The sequence below is a fragment of the Sinocyclocheilus anshuiensis genome, unplaced genomic scaffold, assembly GCF_001515605.1.
Source record: "Sinocyclocheilus anshuiensis isolate Anshui unplaced genomic scaffold, SAMN03320099.WGS_v1.1 scaffold335, whole genome shotgun sequence".
NCBI classification, from domain to species: Eukaryota; Metazoa; Chordata; class Actinopteri; order Cypriniformes; family Cyprinidae; genus Sinocyclocheilus; species Sinocyclocheilus anshuiensis.
Genome location: NW_015548239.1, coordinates 474,018 through 491,882, shown reverse-complemented (window position 1 = coordinate 491,882; position 17,865 = coordinate 474,018). Strand labels below are relative to the sequence as shown.

The 17,865-nt window shown below is 36.7% G+C and overlaps 2 protein-coding genes across 6 annotated transcripts in view; both read left to right on the top strand.

Moving 5' to 3' along the window:
• The window catches only part of LOC107654847 (la-related protein 1B-like), a 44,556-nt gene extending 31,144 nt beyond the window's left edge, over positions 1 to 13,412 (top strand). For 3 of the 5 annotated variants that reach the window (XM_016442118.1, XM_016442117.1, XM_016442122.1), the window contains exons 7-19: positions 1,337 to 1,481; positions 1,567 to 1,741; positions 1,884 to 2,122; positions 4,215 to 4,313; positions 4,408 to 4,770; positions 6,951 to 7,068; positions 7,201 to 7,358; positions 7,563 to 7,669; positions 7,815 to 7,978; positions 8,165 to 8,309; positions 9,320 to 9,429; positions 10,365 to 10,492; positions 11,602 to 13,412. In XM_016442118.1, the coding sequence (XP_016297604.1) occupies positions 1,337 to 1,481; positions 1,567 to 1,741; positions 1,884 to 2,122; positions 4,215 to 4,313; positions 4,408 to 4,770; positions 6,951 to 7,068; positions 7,201 to 7,358; positions 7,563 to 7,669; positions 7,815 to 7,978; positions 8,165 to 8,309; positions 9,320 to 9,429; positions 10,365 to 10,492; positions 11,602 to 12,000 (2,350 nt within the window). In that variant the 3' untranslated portion in view covers positions 12,001 to 13,412. The remainder of the gene's footprint in view (positions 1 to 1,336; positions 1,482 to 1,566; positions 1,742 to 1,883; positions 2,123 to 4,214; positions 4,314 to 4,407; positions 4,771 to 6,950; positions 7,069 to 7,200; positions 7,359 to 7,562; positions 7,670 to 7,814; positions 7,979 to 8,164; positions 8,310 to 9,319; positions 9,430 to 10,364; positions 10,493 to 11,601) is intronic. The other 2 variants (XM_016442119.1, XM_016442121.1) reach the window with 2 other exon arrangements.
• An 898-nt stretch (positions 13,413 to 14,310) lies between these two features.
• Positions 14,311 to 17,865, top strand: part of LOC107654846 (membrane-associated progesterone receptor component 2-like) — an 8,653-nt gene continuing 5,098 nt past the window's right edge. The window contains exon 1 of the mRNA XM_016442116.1: positions 14,311 to 14,726. Coding sequence (XP_016297602.1) covers positions 14,327 to 14,726 — 400 coding nt within the window. The 5' untranslated portion in view covers positions 14,311 to 14,326. The remainder of the gene's footprint in view (positions 14,727 to 17,865) is intronic.

The following is a 17,865-nucleotide window of genomic DNA, read 5'->3' as shown; positions in this document are numbered from 1 at the left end:
GCCGAGCCACTCTTGACAGTCGCGGTAGCACGGTCTCGTGTTGTTTCCACCAGCGCGGCAAATCTTTGTCATCACAATAATAGTTAATGGATATCTAAAATATAAAAATAAGGAGAAGCCTAAAACAGGCCCGAGGCCCGGCCCGCGTCTGAACTATGATGTGTAAATTGGCCCGAAGCCCAGCCCTAGTGGTGTAAAAAAGTGGTACTTGGATTACGTTACTGAATACTTTTTTAGTGAAGTAATTTGTAACTGTAACGGAATACATTATAAAAGTAACCCTCCCAACCTTGCTTATATAACAGTTAGTTTGTGCAACCACCTGCAGCAGTTATAGAACAAGACTGTAATACCCAGCTGCTCTTAGATAAGATTACATGTGTTTTGCACTACTCTGAATGCTTTGCAATAAATTTCATTAATGGACATATTAAAAAAGATTTCTCCAATAGTCAAATATCAGACTGAAAGGCTTATATTATTGCTGTATTCTTTTATATTGTTGTAAAAACATTGTTAAATTATTACCTATATTGAAGTTTTATCAAAAATGATGATTATGATTCTTCTTGTTATAATTAATTTATGCTACAAATTTGCCATGAAAATAGCTGATATGGCATTAAATAATAAATAAATGTTTAATATTTTGAAAGACTTTGCCTTACAGATAAAGTGTGGTCTAAAAGTCTGAGATTGTTCTTTCAATCTAGACTTTTAGGATTTTGAAAAATTACATTAATTAAAAATATTCTGTTCATGTAGCTTACTTGCTACTGTCGTTAAAAGAGATACTAAATATCTGAAATACTAAGATACTCTGCAATATTAATTTTCCAATTAGTATTCCACTTGATTTGTTTGTAATATAATTTATAATAAGAATATATGTCTTAGAAAAATGCACAATTTGCTCTAGTGGTCTCAGACCTTTGGTCCCCACTTTAAATATATCTGTTTTCTTGTCTTTTTATACTTTTATGCCCATTAAAGGTGAATTGTATACAAATATTTATTGCTATTATACCAGATGTGCATGCAACAAATAAAACTATTAAATGAGCCTCTACAAATATGAATTTGTATGCCCTTCAGATGCATTTTAGTCTGTTTTTATTTGTATTTACATGTGTTAAGTACACAGCTTTAAATATATGATGTGTACGTAATTATATCTAAGTTGTATGTAATTATATCTTAATTGCGCATATATGTGACTTAGTAGTTATTTTTGTAGTTATTATTTAAATGCACAGTAATTTGAGGCAGCAAATGTGAAACTGTGCTGTTTAATTATTATTTTGGAGTTTAAAGATGACTCTTTGTTTGTTTTTAGTGAATACTACTTTAGTCTCCCAAACCTGGAGCGTGACTTCTTCCTGCGGAGGAAGATGGATTCAAAAGGCTTTTTGCCCATCTCTCTGATCGCCAGTTTCCACAGAGTCCAGGCCCTCACCACCGATATCAACCTCATTAAGGAGGTGACTATTGACCCTTCACCTCTGCTCTTTCAGAGATTATTATCTTTTAGGCTGTGTTATATCTGGTTTTTGTGTGTATGAGCAGGCGGTGAAGAACAGTGAAGTTGTGGAGCTTGTTGATGAGCAGATCCGTAGGAAAGAGGAGCCCGAACATTGGCCTATCCCGGGTCCCTCTCTGGACTCCCCGCGCACAGATTTTTCCCAGCTCATTCACTGCCCTGAGTTCGTCCCAGGACAGACGTTCACCTCCCTCAGCAAAGGTTCTGATGTGTTCCACTGTTTAGCTTTTTTATTGTACTTTTGATTGTTTTGCAGTGTTGTTATGCAATTACACTGTTATTTTGCTTGATTCTGAAAATAGCAGCCCTCATCACACACTTATTCTCTCTACATGTGCCGAAGTGTCGTCCTCCCCAGTCAGTCAGCACATAGATGAACCCGGTCTGGTAAATGGCCAAACTAGTGATGACACAGATGCAGCCAAACCTAAGTCCAAAGAATCCTTTCCTTCAGACTCAAAAAGCAGATCTAGTGAAGCTGGGAATAGGCCTAAAGAGCGGTCTAGCAGTCTCTCTGATCCAGATGCCCAGCCGTGGATACAGGTGGAAAAACGGCACAGAAACGCTCCTGGAAAAAATAAGGTACTGCCGGATCTGATCCTAGTCTTGTGATATGTGACGTGACGTGATATAGGTCACAGTGTTTTGTAGGGATGCATCGATCCGTTACTCAGTATCAGTATCGGCTCTGATACTGCCATTTTCTGTCGGATCGGGTATCGGTCAGACGAGACCGATCCAAATCCGATATAGTGCGTATACTATTCTGTGTTATTGTTAAGCCCCACGAAAGCACAAAAACATTATAAAGCACCATAACGTTTTCGTGCACTATATTTCAAGTGTTCTGAAGCCGTTTCATAGTTTAATGTGTAGTATAGATGAATATTTAAGTCAAGTTCACGTAAACTCTTCTCCCTGCTGCAGCTGTCTGTCATCCTCCATTCAGCATTCAAACTGCGTGTCGCGTTCGGCTACTACAGTCAAAACGATGAAACTCTCTTCAAGAGCGCACAATAATTGAGATTTAAAACCGCTAAAAGAAATGGCTCAATAAAATATCGCACAGATATAATACACTACGCAGCAATATCTCTTCCCTTTTTTATGAGGAGCTACGTGCTGTGACTCTGTGTTGCTTCAAGCGCATCATTCTGCGCACTGGATCCGCATTAAGTGCTTTGTGCCGCTCTGTATTGGAGCCATACCCTTTCGTATTATACTTTTGCACAATGAAAGATTATTAATAGTCTTTTTTGTTCTGTTCTATCTATTATATATCGCTGCCTTCATTACTGTGCTATGCATTTAAAATAAATGTCTTTTAATTTTATAGTATATATTTTATATATATATTTATGCTACTTGTTTTTCATGAATGTATTTTACAACAATACAAAGAGTAATGTATAATATTTTACCAGATTTAGTCCTACACTTATTCACTTTTATTTGTTCCCCACTAAATAATGTTGTTTCACTAAATGTTTAGTTTAGTTCAGTTTAATGTTTTTATAAAATTATTGTGCACCCATGATTTTTCTAGAATAACTTTTGCTGCTGAATTATCCACTTACCTTGTTTATAATAGTATTTTTTGTCATAGATTATGATTATATATTTTTTCATTTGTTATTTTTCATTAAAATGAAGTTGTCTATATTTAGCAGATTGTGTTTAACACACACAAGAGTGATGATCAGGTCAACACATAGAAGTATAGAAATTCTACATTGATTTAAAAAAAAAAAATGTGCTCGGATCGGAATTGGCCGATACTCAGAATTTTTGGTATCGGATCGGTTCTCTGGTATCGGAGGTAATCTAAATGAAAAACTATGGAAAAATGAGCATGATCAATTAAATTTACTCTACTGTTCGAAAATTTGGTGTCGGTAAGATGTTTTAAAATGTTTTTGAAAGAAGTTTCAAAACTTGAAAAAAATTGGTGAGAAAACTGTATACTGTATATACAGTAGTAATGTGAAATATTACTAACACTTAAAATAATTGTTTTCTATTTTAATATTTTAAAATATATTTTATTCCTGTGATCCTGAAGAAATCATTCTTATATGCTGATTTGGTGCTCAAGAAACATTTCTTTCAGTCTGTGTGCATTGAATTTATTTAATATACAAGTTTCACAATTTGAGTTGAATTACTGAAATAAATGAACTTTTCCACGACATTCTAATTTATTGAGATGCACCTGTATGTGATTTTTTTCAGTATTCTTTGAATAGAAAGTTCAAAAGAACAGCATTTATTTGAAATGGATATCTTTTTTAAAATCTTTTTGTACATTATTATTTGATCAGTTTAATACACCCTTGCTGAATAAAAGTATAAATCTCTTTTAAAAAATATTGCGCCTTCAAATGATAGTGTACAAAATCGATAAATGAAGATATCAGCCAATAACTGATAAGCAGCGCATGAAACAAAATAATAGGGATGCACAATACACTGTTTCTAAAGTCAATTTGGAGAATATTTAAAAAAAAAATTGTTTTCAATTTTTTGGCTAATTCTCATTTCTTAATGTTCCTTTATAACTCGTAAGTCTGCTTGAGCATTTTGATCACACACATATTTCCTTTTCCTCCTCCATATTTCTTCGTCCATCATTTCTTCTCTCCGTAATTCCATCTCCTGTCCTGTGGGTGTGCAGACCTCAGTAACTCCTCTTCCTCCTAGCCCTCCTTCTTCTCCTCCTCCTCCTCTTCCTCCTCCTCCTCCACCTCCCCTTCTTGAGTTGTCCCCATCTGCAGTTGAGTATCCCCCCTGCTTTCTGTGTTTTTTGCTTGCATGATTTTTTTCGTATTTATTATGAATAAATAAGATATGTTTCATGTTTGCTTCAGGAGCACAAAGAATTGTTTCAGTCTAGCTCAAAGCAGCAGCCTGAGGCAGACCAGGAGGAGCTGGACTTCCTGTTTGATGAAGAAATGGAACGACTCGCAGCGCCTCGCAAGAACACTTTCACTGATTGGTCAGATGACGATTCTGATGATGAACTTGATGACCGAGATGTAAACAAGATCCTGATTGTTACTCAGACCCCCCCTCACCTGCGGAAACACCCTGGGGGTGATCGGACGGGGAACCATGTGTCACGTGCCAAAATTTCATCTGACATTGCCAAAGCCATTAACGATGGTTTGTTCTACTATGAAAAGGATCTTTGGACAAAGGAAGAAGGGCAGCAAGAGTGTGCCAATGCCAAGGTGAGAATGGTTGTGCTTTTTAAATTATATATTCCATCACAAAAATAATTCATCATTTATCTGTTGCAAAAAAGAGTTCAGTAGAATGTTCAAGCTCCTCACTTCCATATAGTAAAAGTGAATAGTGACCACTGCTGTGCTGTCACTGGTCAGCATCCACTTTCATTGTATGGAAGAGAACAGCTTGGACATTCTGCTAAGTATCTTTTGAGTTCTATTAAAGCCATTCAGGTTTGATATGATGACAAAATATTCATTTTAGGCTGAAATTCCCTTTACCTTATTGATAAACATCATTTACCAATGTTTATCAATTGTTGAAAAGTTATATTTCTTATAATGGCGCCGTGCAGTTGCCATCATATGAGCAACACTGAGTTCGAATTCATCTTGTCATCCTGTTTCCCCCGTCATTCTCTTAAATATGCTGTAAAAAAGTCTCTTATGCTCATCAAAGCTACATTCATTTGATCAAAAATATTGTAACAGTATTAATATTGTGAAATATTACAATTTAAAACAGCTGTTTTCTATTTTAATATATTTTAAAAAGTAATTTCTTCCTGTGATTGCATCACTCCAGTCTACAGTGTCACATGATCCTTCAGAAATCATTCTAATATGCAGATTTTCTGCTCAGAATAATTCTTATTATTATCAATGTTGAAAACCGTTATGTTGCTTAATATTTTTGTGGAAACTGTGATCATTTTTAAGGATTCTTTGATGGATAGAAAGCATTTATTTGAAATAAAATTATTTTGTAACAATGTAAAAGTCTTTACAGTAACTTTTGATCAATAGAATGCATCCTTGCTAATTAAAAGTATTAATAAAAAAAAAATAAAAAAATCTTATTGACCCCAAACTTTTGAGCCATAGTGTAAACAAAAAAGCTTCCTTTTAAAACAAAATGAGTACGTAATAGTAAGTAACACAGAGAAGATTATGCTGAGTGTGGTGTTTCAGATAAATGTCCACGCTCAGCAGTAACATGGGAATTTTCTGCTGCAAATGTTTGAATTGCTCTGTGGTGACCAAAAATATGCTGAAATATTTGCTTAAGATCTCATATCTCACATTAGGCAGCACATTTCGCTGATTTATTTCTCAACCAACCTGTGCACTCTTGGATTTGGCATGTGATCACAGACCTCTTTATATTATGTATTATATTATGTTTCAGTTTTATTAGGACATTATTATTTGTTTTTAACAGAACAGTGACAAATACCTGTGTGTACCCTTCACAGACAGCCAATCAGACGAGAGCTCTGTGAAAGCATATGGTCTAGGATGTGTACGTTCTTTTAGAGGAAAAGTTCTTGTCTTGATTAGATCCTCCAGGATAAAAACTCATGTATTGATGTATGAGCCAATTCATACTAACATCAACAGAATCTGAGCCATTTGCAAATGTCAAAAACCCTGAAAGAATGTGGGTCATATAATTTGAATCGAGTGGGTCATATCAAGTTTACAGTTTACACTGATATGTGTTTGAACTGTACGGTGGTGTCGGGGGTGCCCGCCTGTTCCCGCTCGTGAGAGTCGTAACACCTGTGTTAACTGTGCCAAGGTCTCTGTGGGCTGAAGATCAAAAGTACAGACACCTGATAAACAGCTGCACAAAATGACAGAAATGAGCACATGTGGTTTTTTCAGATCAGTTAGTTTATGATGTAGCCTAACTATCTAAAATGAAATGATTTCTCATTTTGACAGTAGTGGCGTGTGGCTTTTTTGCATTAATAAGTTCTGTGCAGTGTGTATATATGTCAGTTTGACACATTATGTTCTTGGTAAACTCCTTATTGACTGTGTTATGTCTGATTGACTATATTTTATGCCTCTTATAGCCCTAAAAGCTTCACTTTCAGTGGCCAAATGGGTTTGAGTCTTTATGATGGACTATAAGGATGTCATTTCTGAACTGCTGCAAGTAATAACAGCTGGTAAACCTGATCAAGTGCACTGCCTGCAGTCAAATACAGAGCGCTTATGACTTCATTGTTCATACAGGCAGAAACTGGAAGCCCATCAGGGCACTTTGTCTTCCTCTTCTCCTCTTTATTTTCAAATATGGAGTGTGATGCTCTACTCATAGTTTTTATGCTTTTAGCCCTCTTGTAGCTGTTTGTTTGTACTCTCTATAATGTGTCAATGTTCCACATTTTTAGGATGTGGAGAACTTCAAAAAGCTCAACATGATCAGCCAAGACGAGTTTGATACTCTGACCCCTAAACTTCCCATTGACCCCAACCAGGAGGTCCCGCCCCCTCCACCATGTCAGACAGGTGATATCTATCTTCTATCTCTCTCTCTCTCTATCTTTATTTTATTAGTAAACAAGCAAACAGTTGATTATAAATAAAATTATTCATTTATTTAAATGTATGTATTTTTTTGTGTCTGTTCTTTTTCTGTAGATGATTCTAGCATGGCTCATTCTCTCCCCACGGATGTCCCAGAATCCTCCAGTGTGCCTCAGACCCCACGTACACCACGCACTCCTGGAAGACAGGACCCCACCAAAACCCCACGCTTCTACCCTGTCATCAAAGATAGCGGTGACCTTGACGGAAAAGTATGTTTGTAACAGGCAAACATATTCTGGGATTATAAGGATGACCTTTTATGTGTATTTTGTAACGATATCTATGTATTACCTGATATATGTATGTATGTGTGTATATATATATATATATATAATATATATTAACATTTTTGCTTGAGTTCGACATTTGTCCTAACCAGGTGCATATTTTCTCCCCCCCCCACACTCTTTTAGACCCCCAGAAAGAGGAAAACCCGTCATAGCTCTAACCCTCCACTGGAGTGCCATGTAGGCTGGGTGATGGACTCACGAGAGCACAGACCCCGCACTTCCTCCATCAGGTTTGTGGCTTTTTTATGTCATGCACTCAATACTGAGGTGCCAATCTTTCAGCGACTTGAGACACATCAGCTAATTGTTTCAGAAAGTTGGCTCTACTTAACAGTCTTTCTTTCTCTCCCATTATCCTCCTCGTCCTCTGTACAGCAGCTCGAATGCGTCTCCGTCAGAAGGAGCTCCCGCGCTGTCAGGCAGTTACGGATGCACCCCGCAGTCCCTGCCTAAGTTCTGGCATCCATCCCATGAGCTTTTGAAAGAAAACGGCTTCACCCAGCAAGTTTACCACAAATATCGGCGACGATGCCTTAATGGTACAATGATTGTTTGGTTTTTTACACAACAGCTGTTCTATCTATATTTATATTTATATCTGTATGTATGTATCTATCTGTCTGTCTATCTATCTATCTATATATATATATATATATATATATATATATATATATATACATCTGCTTTACTTGAATTTCTCATTTTTGTGTATTTTCTTTCCTCAGAGAGGAAGCGATTAGGTGTGGGTCAGTCTCAGGAGATGAACACCCTCTTCAGATTCTGGTCCTTCTTCCTCCGAGACAACTTCAACAGGAAGATGTACGAGGAGTTCAAGCAGTTTGCCATAGAGGATGCCAAGGAGTACTACAGGTAAGAGTTTTAGTCCTGAATTCTGTTTTATCTGCAGACTCTGTCTGAAGAAGTTATCAGCCTTTGAGAATTCAGGCAGCTAATTCCAGAATAGCCAGGCAGTAAGTCAACCAAGTTAATTTGACCCCTTCTCAAGTGTCTCCAGTTTGGCAAGAGGGTGCATAAATGACAACCCCAAAATATAAATGTTTCTGCTCATGAGTCCCTCTGACTATATACATAACCAGTGGTATAAACATAGGTATTACAGATGCTTCAAAATTCTCCCGATTTTGATTTGTTTAACAGAAAAAGCTACAGAAGACTTGAAAAATGGTTCATCTCTATTCTTGAAAATAATAAAATATGAATGAAATATTGGCTATCATAGCAATATCTCATGAGAGAGTGTTACAGCTGGCATTCATGTTCGACCTACATAGCACACAACATACAAACACACTCACATTAAAATGGCTGACAAGTCTGAACATTGTTCTTTCTGGTCTGTCTTGTTCCTATACAGGGATGCATAAACTCTTCTGGTTGTTTACTCACAGATTGTTTGTATTAGTTGTTAGGCAATTGTGCATATTTCAGTACTAAATCCTGAATGCTGAAGGCTTGGACTCCTATTTCACTTATTTTTTGAATCAACAAAACTCAAAATGCAATATTAAAATCATGTACAATATCAAAAGGATCTTGAACTTCAAATGCTATCAACATCACAAATCTTGCAGATTCTTAAACAATAAAAAAAAAAATCTGGGATCCCAGATCATTGCAGAATAATATTTCAAAATCTTGTGCATGTTGTTTAGGCACAAAATGACTGTCTTAAGGCAAATGCACACTGTAGTGTAAACTATACCAGCTCTGACTTTCTGCATGTATAGCATTTGCAATGTTGATAGTCATGCAAATAATTGCACTGGTAAAGGATATATAAGGTTTTTGTACACTATCTGCTGTGCTACCTGGGAAGGCCAACACTAGTTTCCTAATGTGTGTTCAAATGTTTGTCACAGGTACGGACTGGAGTGTCTGTTCCGGTTCTACAGTTATGGACTAGAGCGGAGGTTCAGACAGGATATCTTCAAGGACTTCCAGGAGGAGACCATCCAGGACTATGAGAAAGGTCAAACATTCATAGTTTGGCAAAACAAATAAAAACAAATAAAAAATGCAAAGGCAGAAATCTTTGTTGTGCCATTTTAACTTTGCATATCACCCACCATCTCAGTGTCTGATGTTTTGTGGGTGAAATTCACTTTTTGCATTGGTGGAAACTTGTTAGTAAACCCCATGTTGCTTGAAGTCCAGTGTGAAGTTTCCACAGTCAGTGATGATTTGGGCTGCCATGTCATCTGCTGGTGTTGGTCCACTGTGTTTTCTGAAGTCCACAGTCAACGCAGCCATCTACCAGGAAATTTTAGAGCACTTCATGCTTCCTTCTGCTGACAAGCTTTATGGAGATGCTGATTTCATTTTCCAGCAGGACTTGGCACCTGCCCACACTGCCAAAGGTACCAAAAGCTGGTTCAATGACCATGGTGTTACTGTGCTTGATTGGCCAGCAAACTCGCCTGACCTGAACCCCATAGAGAATCTATGGGGTATTGTCAAGAGGAAGATGAGAGACACCAGACCCAACAATACAGATGACCTGAAGGCCGCTATCAAAATGCCGCTTCCATTACACCTGAGCAGTGCCACAGGCTGATTGCCTCCATGCCACGCCACATTGATGCAGTAATTCATGCAAAAGGAGGCCCAACCAAGTATTGAGTGCATAGAAATGAACATACTTTTCAGAAGCCTGACATTTCTGTTTAAAATATCCTTTTTTTATTGATCTTATGTAATATTCAAATTTTCTGAGACACTGAATTTTGGGTTTTCATTATCTGTAAGCCATAATCATCAAAATTTCAAGAAATAAAGGCTTGAAATATTTCACTCTGTGTAATGAATCTATATAATATATGGGTTTCACTTTCTGAAATGAGTGACAAAAATATTGACCTTTTTCATGATATTCTAATTTTTTGAGATGTACCTGCATATGTGTAGGTCAACTATATGGACTGGAGAAATTCTGGGCTTTCCTGAAATACGCAAAGGTGAAGAATCAGCCCATTGACCCCAAGCTCCAGGAATACCTCAGCAAATTCAAGAGCATCGATGATTTCAGAGTAGATGTGAGTATAAGCATCAGTCTTACATGTTAATGTGATCCCAGAATAACACATTAACCCTGTAAAAGCCTAACATACGAAATAGTAGTTAAAAATATATTTTTTCTGAAATGGAACAGTTTTTTTAAACCTAAAATTAAATCTAAAATTAAAAGGTTTACGTGTGTGTTTTATGTTTAGCATAATTTTTTATACATACAAGGTTTTTATGGCTCATAATATGATATAGCAGAATATGGAGCTCATACTCAAGGAAGAAAAACGTCACAATTTTATTTAGAGGTGCAAATTGAACAAAAATATGCAATTTGGTATAGTTGCTTATATATATACATAGGCCTATATATATGGCCAAAAAGTATGATGAAATTCTGACAGCTTGTAATCTAAATCAATAAGATTTCATAACGGTATATAATAGATTACATGCATAAAATTGATATAACTAACAGTGGTCACTATATAATAATCTCAGTGAGATATTTAAATGCTCAGTTTTATGATAATTTATGATCAGCTTTGTATTTTTATTGTGGGGACAAAACGTAATGCAGTAATGCAATACATGAGAGATGTACAAATAAATATTCCTCAAAAGCCTATGTATATGTATATATGTACAGTATGTCATGTATGTATATCATTTGATACTTACATTTTAAGGTGATTTATTTACTTTCTTAAATGACGTATGGATATTCAAGTAAACCTAAGTTGCTTCAGTCCAGTAAGTGTTTATCTTGAAGTATTACTAACAATATAAAGATAATTCTTAGGTTTACTTTATAAAAATCAGTAAAGATTTTACAGCAAAAAGACACATGTACCATGACCTGAAGGGGGTGTTTTTGGAATTATACAAAAAGGCCTTTTACTTACTAAACAAATAATGTAAAAATCAATAGTAATCAGAAGGCATGTAGTAAATGTTTTTTTTTTCAGCAAAGTTTTGATCATGTTGATAATTTAGAGGCCTTAGAAATTTGTATATCATATATTATATAGTAGGCTTTATAGGGTTAATAGGATTAGTCAATATACATTTAATCACTTTCTAACGGTTGTTAATAGTCTGTTGAACTCTAAACCAAATGTAATTTCCCTTCTCTTAGCCACCAATGGCAGAGGAAGGAGTAAGGAGGAAAGCACACTCGTCCTCCGCAGGAGACGAGGTGAAACGTAGGCGGCACAACTCGACATCATCATCGAAACAGACCCCAGTTGCCAAGACATCTTCAGACAATCAACCAACCGCAGGAATGATGGCAAAAACAACCACAACGGATCAGGCCGCTGCCCCAACGACAACGAAAACCACCAATCAACTATCAGCCAAGCCAGTCACAGCCAGTCAGAAACCAGCACCTGTGTCCACCGAAAGCAGCACGGCTAATGACCCGTCTACAAAAGCCCCACCCAAAGAGAATGTGAAGAAGAATACCTCATCAGATGCTCGTAAAGGAGAGGCGGCGACGAGCAAAAGCAAAGATGCCCAACAGCCAAAGAAATGAACCTCTTACTACACTATATACAGTATTTGAGTGTGACTCTAATTCTGGAGCTGTGAACAGATTTTGAGTGCTGGTGCAGGCTTACGTTTTACACCGTAACCTCGGAAGTGAGCCAGTCAAACCGTTAGAGCAAAGACCAACTGTCAGACCGTTGCATTCACAAACTGAAGAGTAAACCAGAAATATCTTTGTGTTGTACAAGGTGCTTTTTCTGGACAGGTTAACTTCCATAAGAACTTTTGTTTTTGTTTTTCTTTTAAACTTTCTTTTTTTTCCTGCAGTTAGTGTTTCAGAATCAATTATGCATGGTGAACTTGTTTTGCTGTCAAGTTTACAGAAGGTGCATTCCTACATTGAATGCCGTTTTATCTCTTTTTAAAATGAGTTTTACCTTTGCAAATGCCTTACATTTCAAAAGCAACAAATATATATATATATATATATATTACAGCTCTGTCAGCATAAGTAATTAATAATCTCTTGGTTTGTACTTTGTGCGAAATGCACAGTACACATTCAGTTATTTTAAAAACTCAAACAAAAGCTCATCAAACAAAAAAACTTGAACTGAGGTTGACACAAGATAACACACTATATAGCTTATTGCATTTTTTGCTCTTTTAGCTTGTGTAGGAAATATGACAGTGATGGAATACTAAGTTCTTTATGCTTTTATGATTAACTGAGTGTCTGAGCTGAATATCAGATAAGTACGTAGATATCAGTGGTGAGGGATTGTAAAAAATGTTAACATCAGGAACTACAGGATGTTCCTGCCTTTAAACCAATATTGTGCCGTTCACATTGCTAAGTTGGTGATCTCAAAGACACCACGTCTCCAGTTTAGATGTAGAGTAGAGGAAGAGAAGACATCTTTTTGACCTTTTTGATCATTTTGACTTAAATTTGAAAACATCTGTGTACTTGAAGTTTCTAAGAAATGTTAACTTTTTGAGAAGGATTATTCTTCCTTTTAAATTTTGAATCCTACTGGAGTTGAGTTTGAGATAATTTATTGTTTTACTCTCTTTTGAAATCTTAATTGATTATAATCTTTTTTTTTTATTGATATTACTGAGAGAGTGTAGATGACTGCAAACATGGTGGCCCAGAGAATACTTTGATTTGCATTATATTTTTATTTTTCAGTTTGGATCGTGGCTAATAACATTGAATCAGTGTTTTTTCTCACTTATGATCAGTAATCGGACACTGAATTAATGTCCCGATTGTATCATATTTGCTTATGAAAACTGTACATAAAAATATTAGAAGCAGCTCTCTAATTTCAATCAATTCATTTTTATTGATTCATTTTATTGTGATATTTTTGTTTGTGTGCGCTTGTTGTGTTGTATGCATGTTGGTTTAATTTTTTCTTTCCTCATAAATTGTAAAATGTAAAAAAAAAACTTTAAATATATTAAAATCTGTTTATAAAACCCCAAAATAACATATATTGTATTTTTTTGTTGAGTTCAAGTCAGGCAATGTGTGCAATGTAATGTAGTTTTACTGAGTCTTACACATTCCACACGTTGCACATTTAAAAAAAAAAAAAATCCATTAACTTTCCAGTTATTTGGATTACTAGATAATGACTTAAAAATAATAATAATAAATAATTTGCACTCACAAAGAATAATATATATGCTCAATATTTTAGAGTCGAACATAACCTGAATCGTGTGCATTTTCCAGGACTACAGGAACCCTCTTAAAGACATAATAAACACACTGAGAGCAATCCAGCTGCTCTGTTGTAAACAATACGTCTAGTATACACTATAAACAATTATTTTTGACATTGTAAAGAATAGACACTTTTTAAACGATAATAATAAACTACAGAAACTGCAGGGGTCAAGGGACATTTTGCACTTTAGCAATAGTAAAGATTGTAAATTCTGAGTTGTGAAGATAAAGGGCTCATAAGGGATACTGTTATCTTTGTTGAATTATGATTATTATTATTTAACAAGTTATGTTATAGCCTGCCATATAATATTTAAAGCAGTTAAATGAATTTTGTATTAATTCGCGTTCATTTTTTTTTTTTTTTATGTGTGTTTTCAATATGAAACATTTAGAGCTGCAAGCTAATTAAAAGCATATTTCCTGCATATTCTAGTATTTTATCGCGGTCAGCTACTGATAAATATAATCATAACAGTTAGCGCCTTTTCATTATCTCGAGCCTTTGTCTGGTCGCATCGGGTCGCATGCGCTCGGTGGTCTTGTAGGCGCTACGCTTGACATAAAACTACAAATCCCAGGTGCCAACGCGGTGTTCCGGTGACAGGCAGCCAATCAGACGCGCCCCTGAATGCCAGCTGGGCAGGCGCGCGCGGTGGGAAGGCGCTATCGTTGCAGTATGGCGGACGATGGGGACGGTAGGAGTGCGGCGGCGGACACTAGCAGCGGGCAGGGGACGACGGAGGAGTTGGATCCGGGGACCGGTCTCGGTATAAGCGGCATGCTGCTCGATCTCAGCGTTCTAGTGCTCTTGCTGGCCGCGTGTTACGTGGTTTACGCGCGGTGGTGGAGGAGGGCGGGTGCGGACGCGGGCCGGGGCAGCGAGGCCTCGCCGCTGCCCAAGATGAGGAGACGCGACTTCACCCTGCAGCAGCTGCGCGAGTACGACGGTGTGCAGAACCCGCGCATCCTCATGGCAGTCAATACCAAGGTCTTCGACGTGACCAGCGGCAAAAAGTTTTACGGACGCGGTAAGGAGAGCCCTCACACCCTCATTCAGCGGTGTTTTTTAACTTCAGCAGTGGAAAAGGTAGTATCCAGTAAGCAAAGTCTACAAAAGCTTACGTACTATGGAATACGTACTAATAACTACTGGATAGTTACTAGTGACTAATAAACAAGTATTAGCACCTTATTAATGTTCTCGGTAGCACTTTATTTTGCAGTTTCCCTCTTACACGTTACTATAGCAGTAACAGTACATTATGCTTAATTACAAGAAACTAGCCACAAACCTATAGTAAGTATATGTGGTTTATTAATAGTTCTCAGTACTTATTTGTATGACTACACTATAACAAGGACATCTTAAAATGAAGTAACTTTTTTTTATACTGAAACTGTAAGTACCCTGCAACAATTGAAATGCATACTAGTCTGCATACTTTAGCCCTTTCTAACTAGTAGTAATGGAATAGTTACGTTACAACTGGATACTAGTAATTATTCCAGCAGTGACTAGCATCTGTTGAATAAGTACTAGTGACTAATTGTATAGATACTAACCAATAATGAAGTACTAACATCTAATGAGTAGTTACTAGTGAAATAGTGAAGGATACAATCAGATTACTGGTAACGCTTTATTATGTTGTCCTTGTTACACTTTACATGTAGTTGCTGTAATAATAATAATAAATTATGCTTAATTTTAAGCAGCTAAACCTATAGTAAGAGCATGTTGCTAATTAATATTACTCGTAATAAATAGTACAAAGTAACACAAGCAGATACTAGTTAGTTTTAAGAAACAACAGCTTGCCATAGGAGAATAGCTTGTGTGGTAACCAAATTATACTTGTCAATACTCTGGTCAGAGGAAAGCTAATACTGGTAAACACTGTTCAAGGTAAAGTCACACAAAGCCGCTTTCTCCCACAAACCCCTGCTGTGATGATGCATGGGGTGGTCTGATCTCTTATCAGAGTTTGCCAACCTCTTGACGGGCTCTTTGTCTTATTCATAACTGCGGTTAGCTTTCTCTCACTCTGTTTTGCCATGGTGAACTCTTTCCCAGACATCAACCTGTCATGTCAGTGCATTTTTGAATGAGAGCCATGTGTGACGTGGACATACGGGGTGAGAGCTATGTGCTGGCACACCTGTCAGGTATGTACTGTACAGTTACAGCTGTACCATGCAATAATCGATATGCTTATTTTAAACGCGTAACGCTAACAGCTTGATTTGCTATGATGGATATTAGGTCAGCTAAGTTTAGCAGTGGCCTTGGTTAAGAAATCAAGCACTGAGCTTCATTCCTTCCTCCCTCCCCTGCAGAGAAATGCTTGTTTCTTTCCCCTGTGCTTTAAGAGCGGTTTACAGGCTTTCAGCTGCTGTGCAGAACAGCTGTTTGCTACACAGAATACTTGAAATATTTGCTCTTTTGTCTGTCTGGAGTCTATATTTGGAGACCAGGTCAGAAGTGAAACCGAGAATGCACATAAAACTACCAGGATTGCCACAGCCTTTGATTGCATTTACCAAGTTTTGATTCACAGTCCAAACTAGAGCCTCTGATTGGGCCTCACATCTCCCTCTGCTATATTTGTATATGAGATATGTTATCTGACCATCTGTGGTGTTTATGGGGGAGTGCAGGGCGTTCAAGGTGTGTTGTCAGCAGTAGACCAGACTCTGACCCGTGCGTCATTCGTTTAGACACCTGTAGTCCCGTGTGGCATCTTGCAGCATTTCACCCAGACAGAATATGAGATCAGTTTTATTTACCTGTTGCTGCATTCATTTATAACCCCATGAGACTATAGCAGAGGTTTGTACTTTGTAGGGAGACGTGGTGTCTTATCACTTGACCATAGGGTAGCTTGCTTTTTGGTCAATGTTTAGCTGGACCTGCTTGTTTCTTCTAAGACTATTATTGCTCAACTGCTGAAAAAAAAGAGGTAGTGTGTGTGAGCTAACTGGCAGTTGCACATGGAGATCAGATGATGAACCAAAAGCAAGTATCAAACGATGGCCTTCTGATTGCCCCTACTATTGCCTTCTGTTCTGAATAAACCTAAATGACTGAAGCTCAGTCTCTCTGTCAAGAAAGAGAACAGAAGAATCTACACATGCCAGAGCAGCCTAGTCATCATCAGGCTTGATCTGGAAGGCTTTTGGCAGTCATACTATTTATGAATCATGGATTCTAGTTCCTGTTCAAGAGGTTATAGAGTAAAACTCTGAATGCAGTAAGTATCAGTGATGTGTCTGTCCTCTTGTCATCTCCATTTATCACATCTATTCATTTGTTTGTCTTGATAGGTGACTGAAGTTCATCAGTCTGTTGTGCTCATTTGTCATGTTTCAGGTTTGGGAGGAAAGGTGAGACCTGAGCTGCAGTTGATTCTTGTTGGTGTGGTATAGTGTATTGTCACATTCTAGGGCTGGACGATATGGTCAAAATTGATATCACGATATATTTCTTAATTTCGGTCGATACGATATAATTCCGATATCGATATGAACACTGTTTATCTGAAATAAAAATCTTTTGTAACATTATAAATGCCTTTATCATCACTTTTGATCAATTTTAAGCATCCTTGCTAAATAAAAGTATTAATTTCTATAATTTCTTTCCCCAAAAAATAATAAAAATTATACTGAATGGAATAGTGTATAATGTTACAAAAGCTTTTTATTTCAGATAAATGCTTATCTTTGGATCTTTATATATTCATCAAAGAATCCTGAAAAAAAAAATGTACTCAACTGTTTTAAATATTGATAATCAGCAAATCAGTATATTAGAATGATTTCTGAAGGATCATGTGACACTGAAGACTGGAGTAATGATGCTGAAAATTTAGCTATGTATGATCACAGGAATAAATTACATTTTAAAATCTATTCAAATAGAAAGCAATTTTAAATAGTAAAAATATTTCAACATTTTACTGTTTTTGCTGTACTTTGGATCAAATAAATGCAGCCTTGGTGAGCAGAAGAGAATTCTTAAAAAAACAAAAAAACATTAAAAATCTTACTGTTCAAAAACTTTTGACTGGTAGTGTAGGCTGATTATTCTTATAGATTGAAACAAATGTGCTTCAGCCAGAAAAAAAGGGTATGAAAAGTGCTCCGAGTCACTGCAGAAAACAAAAA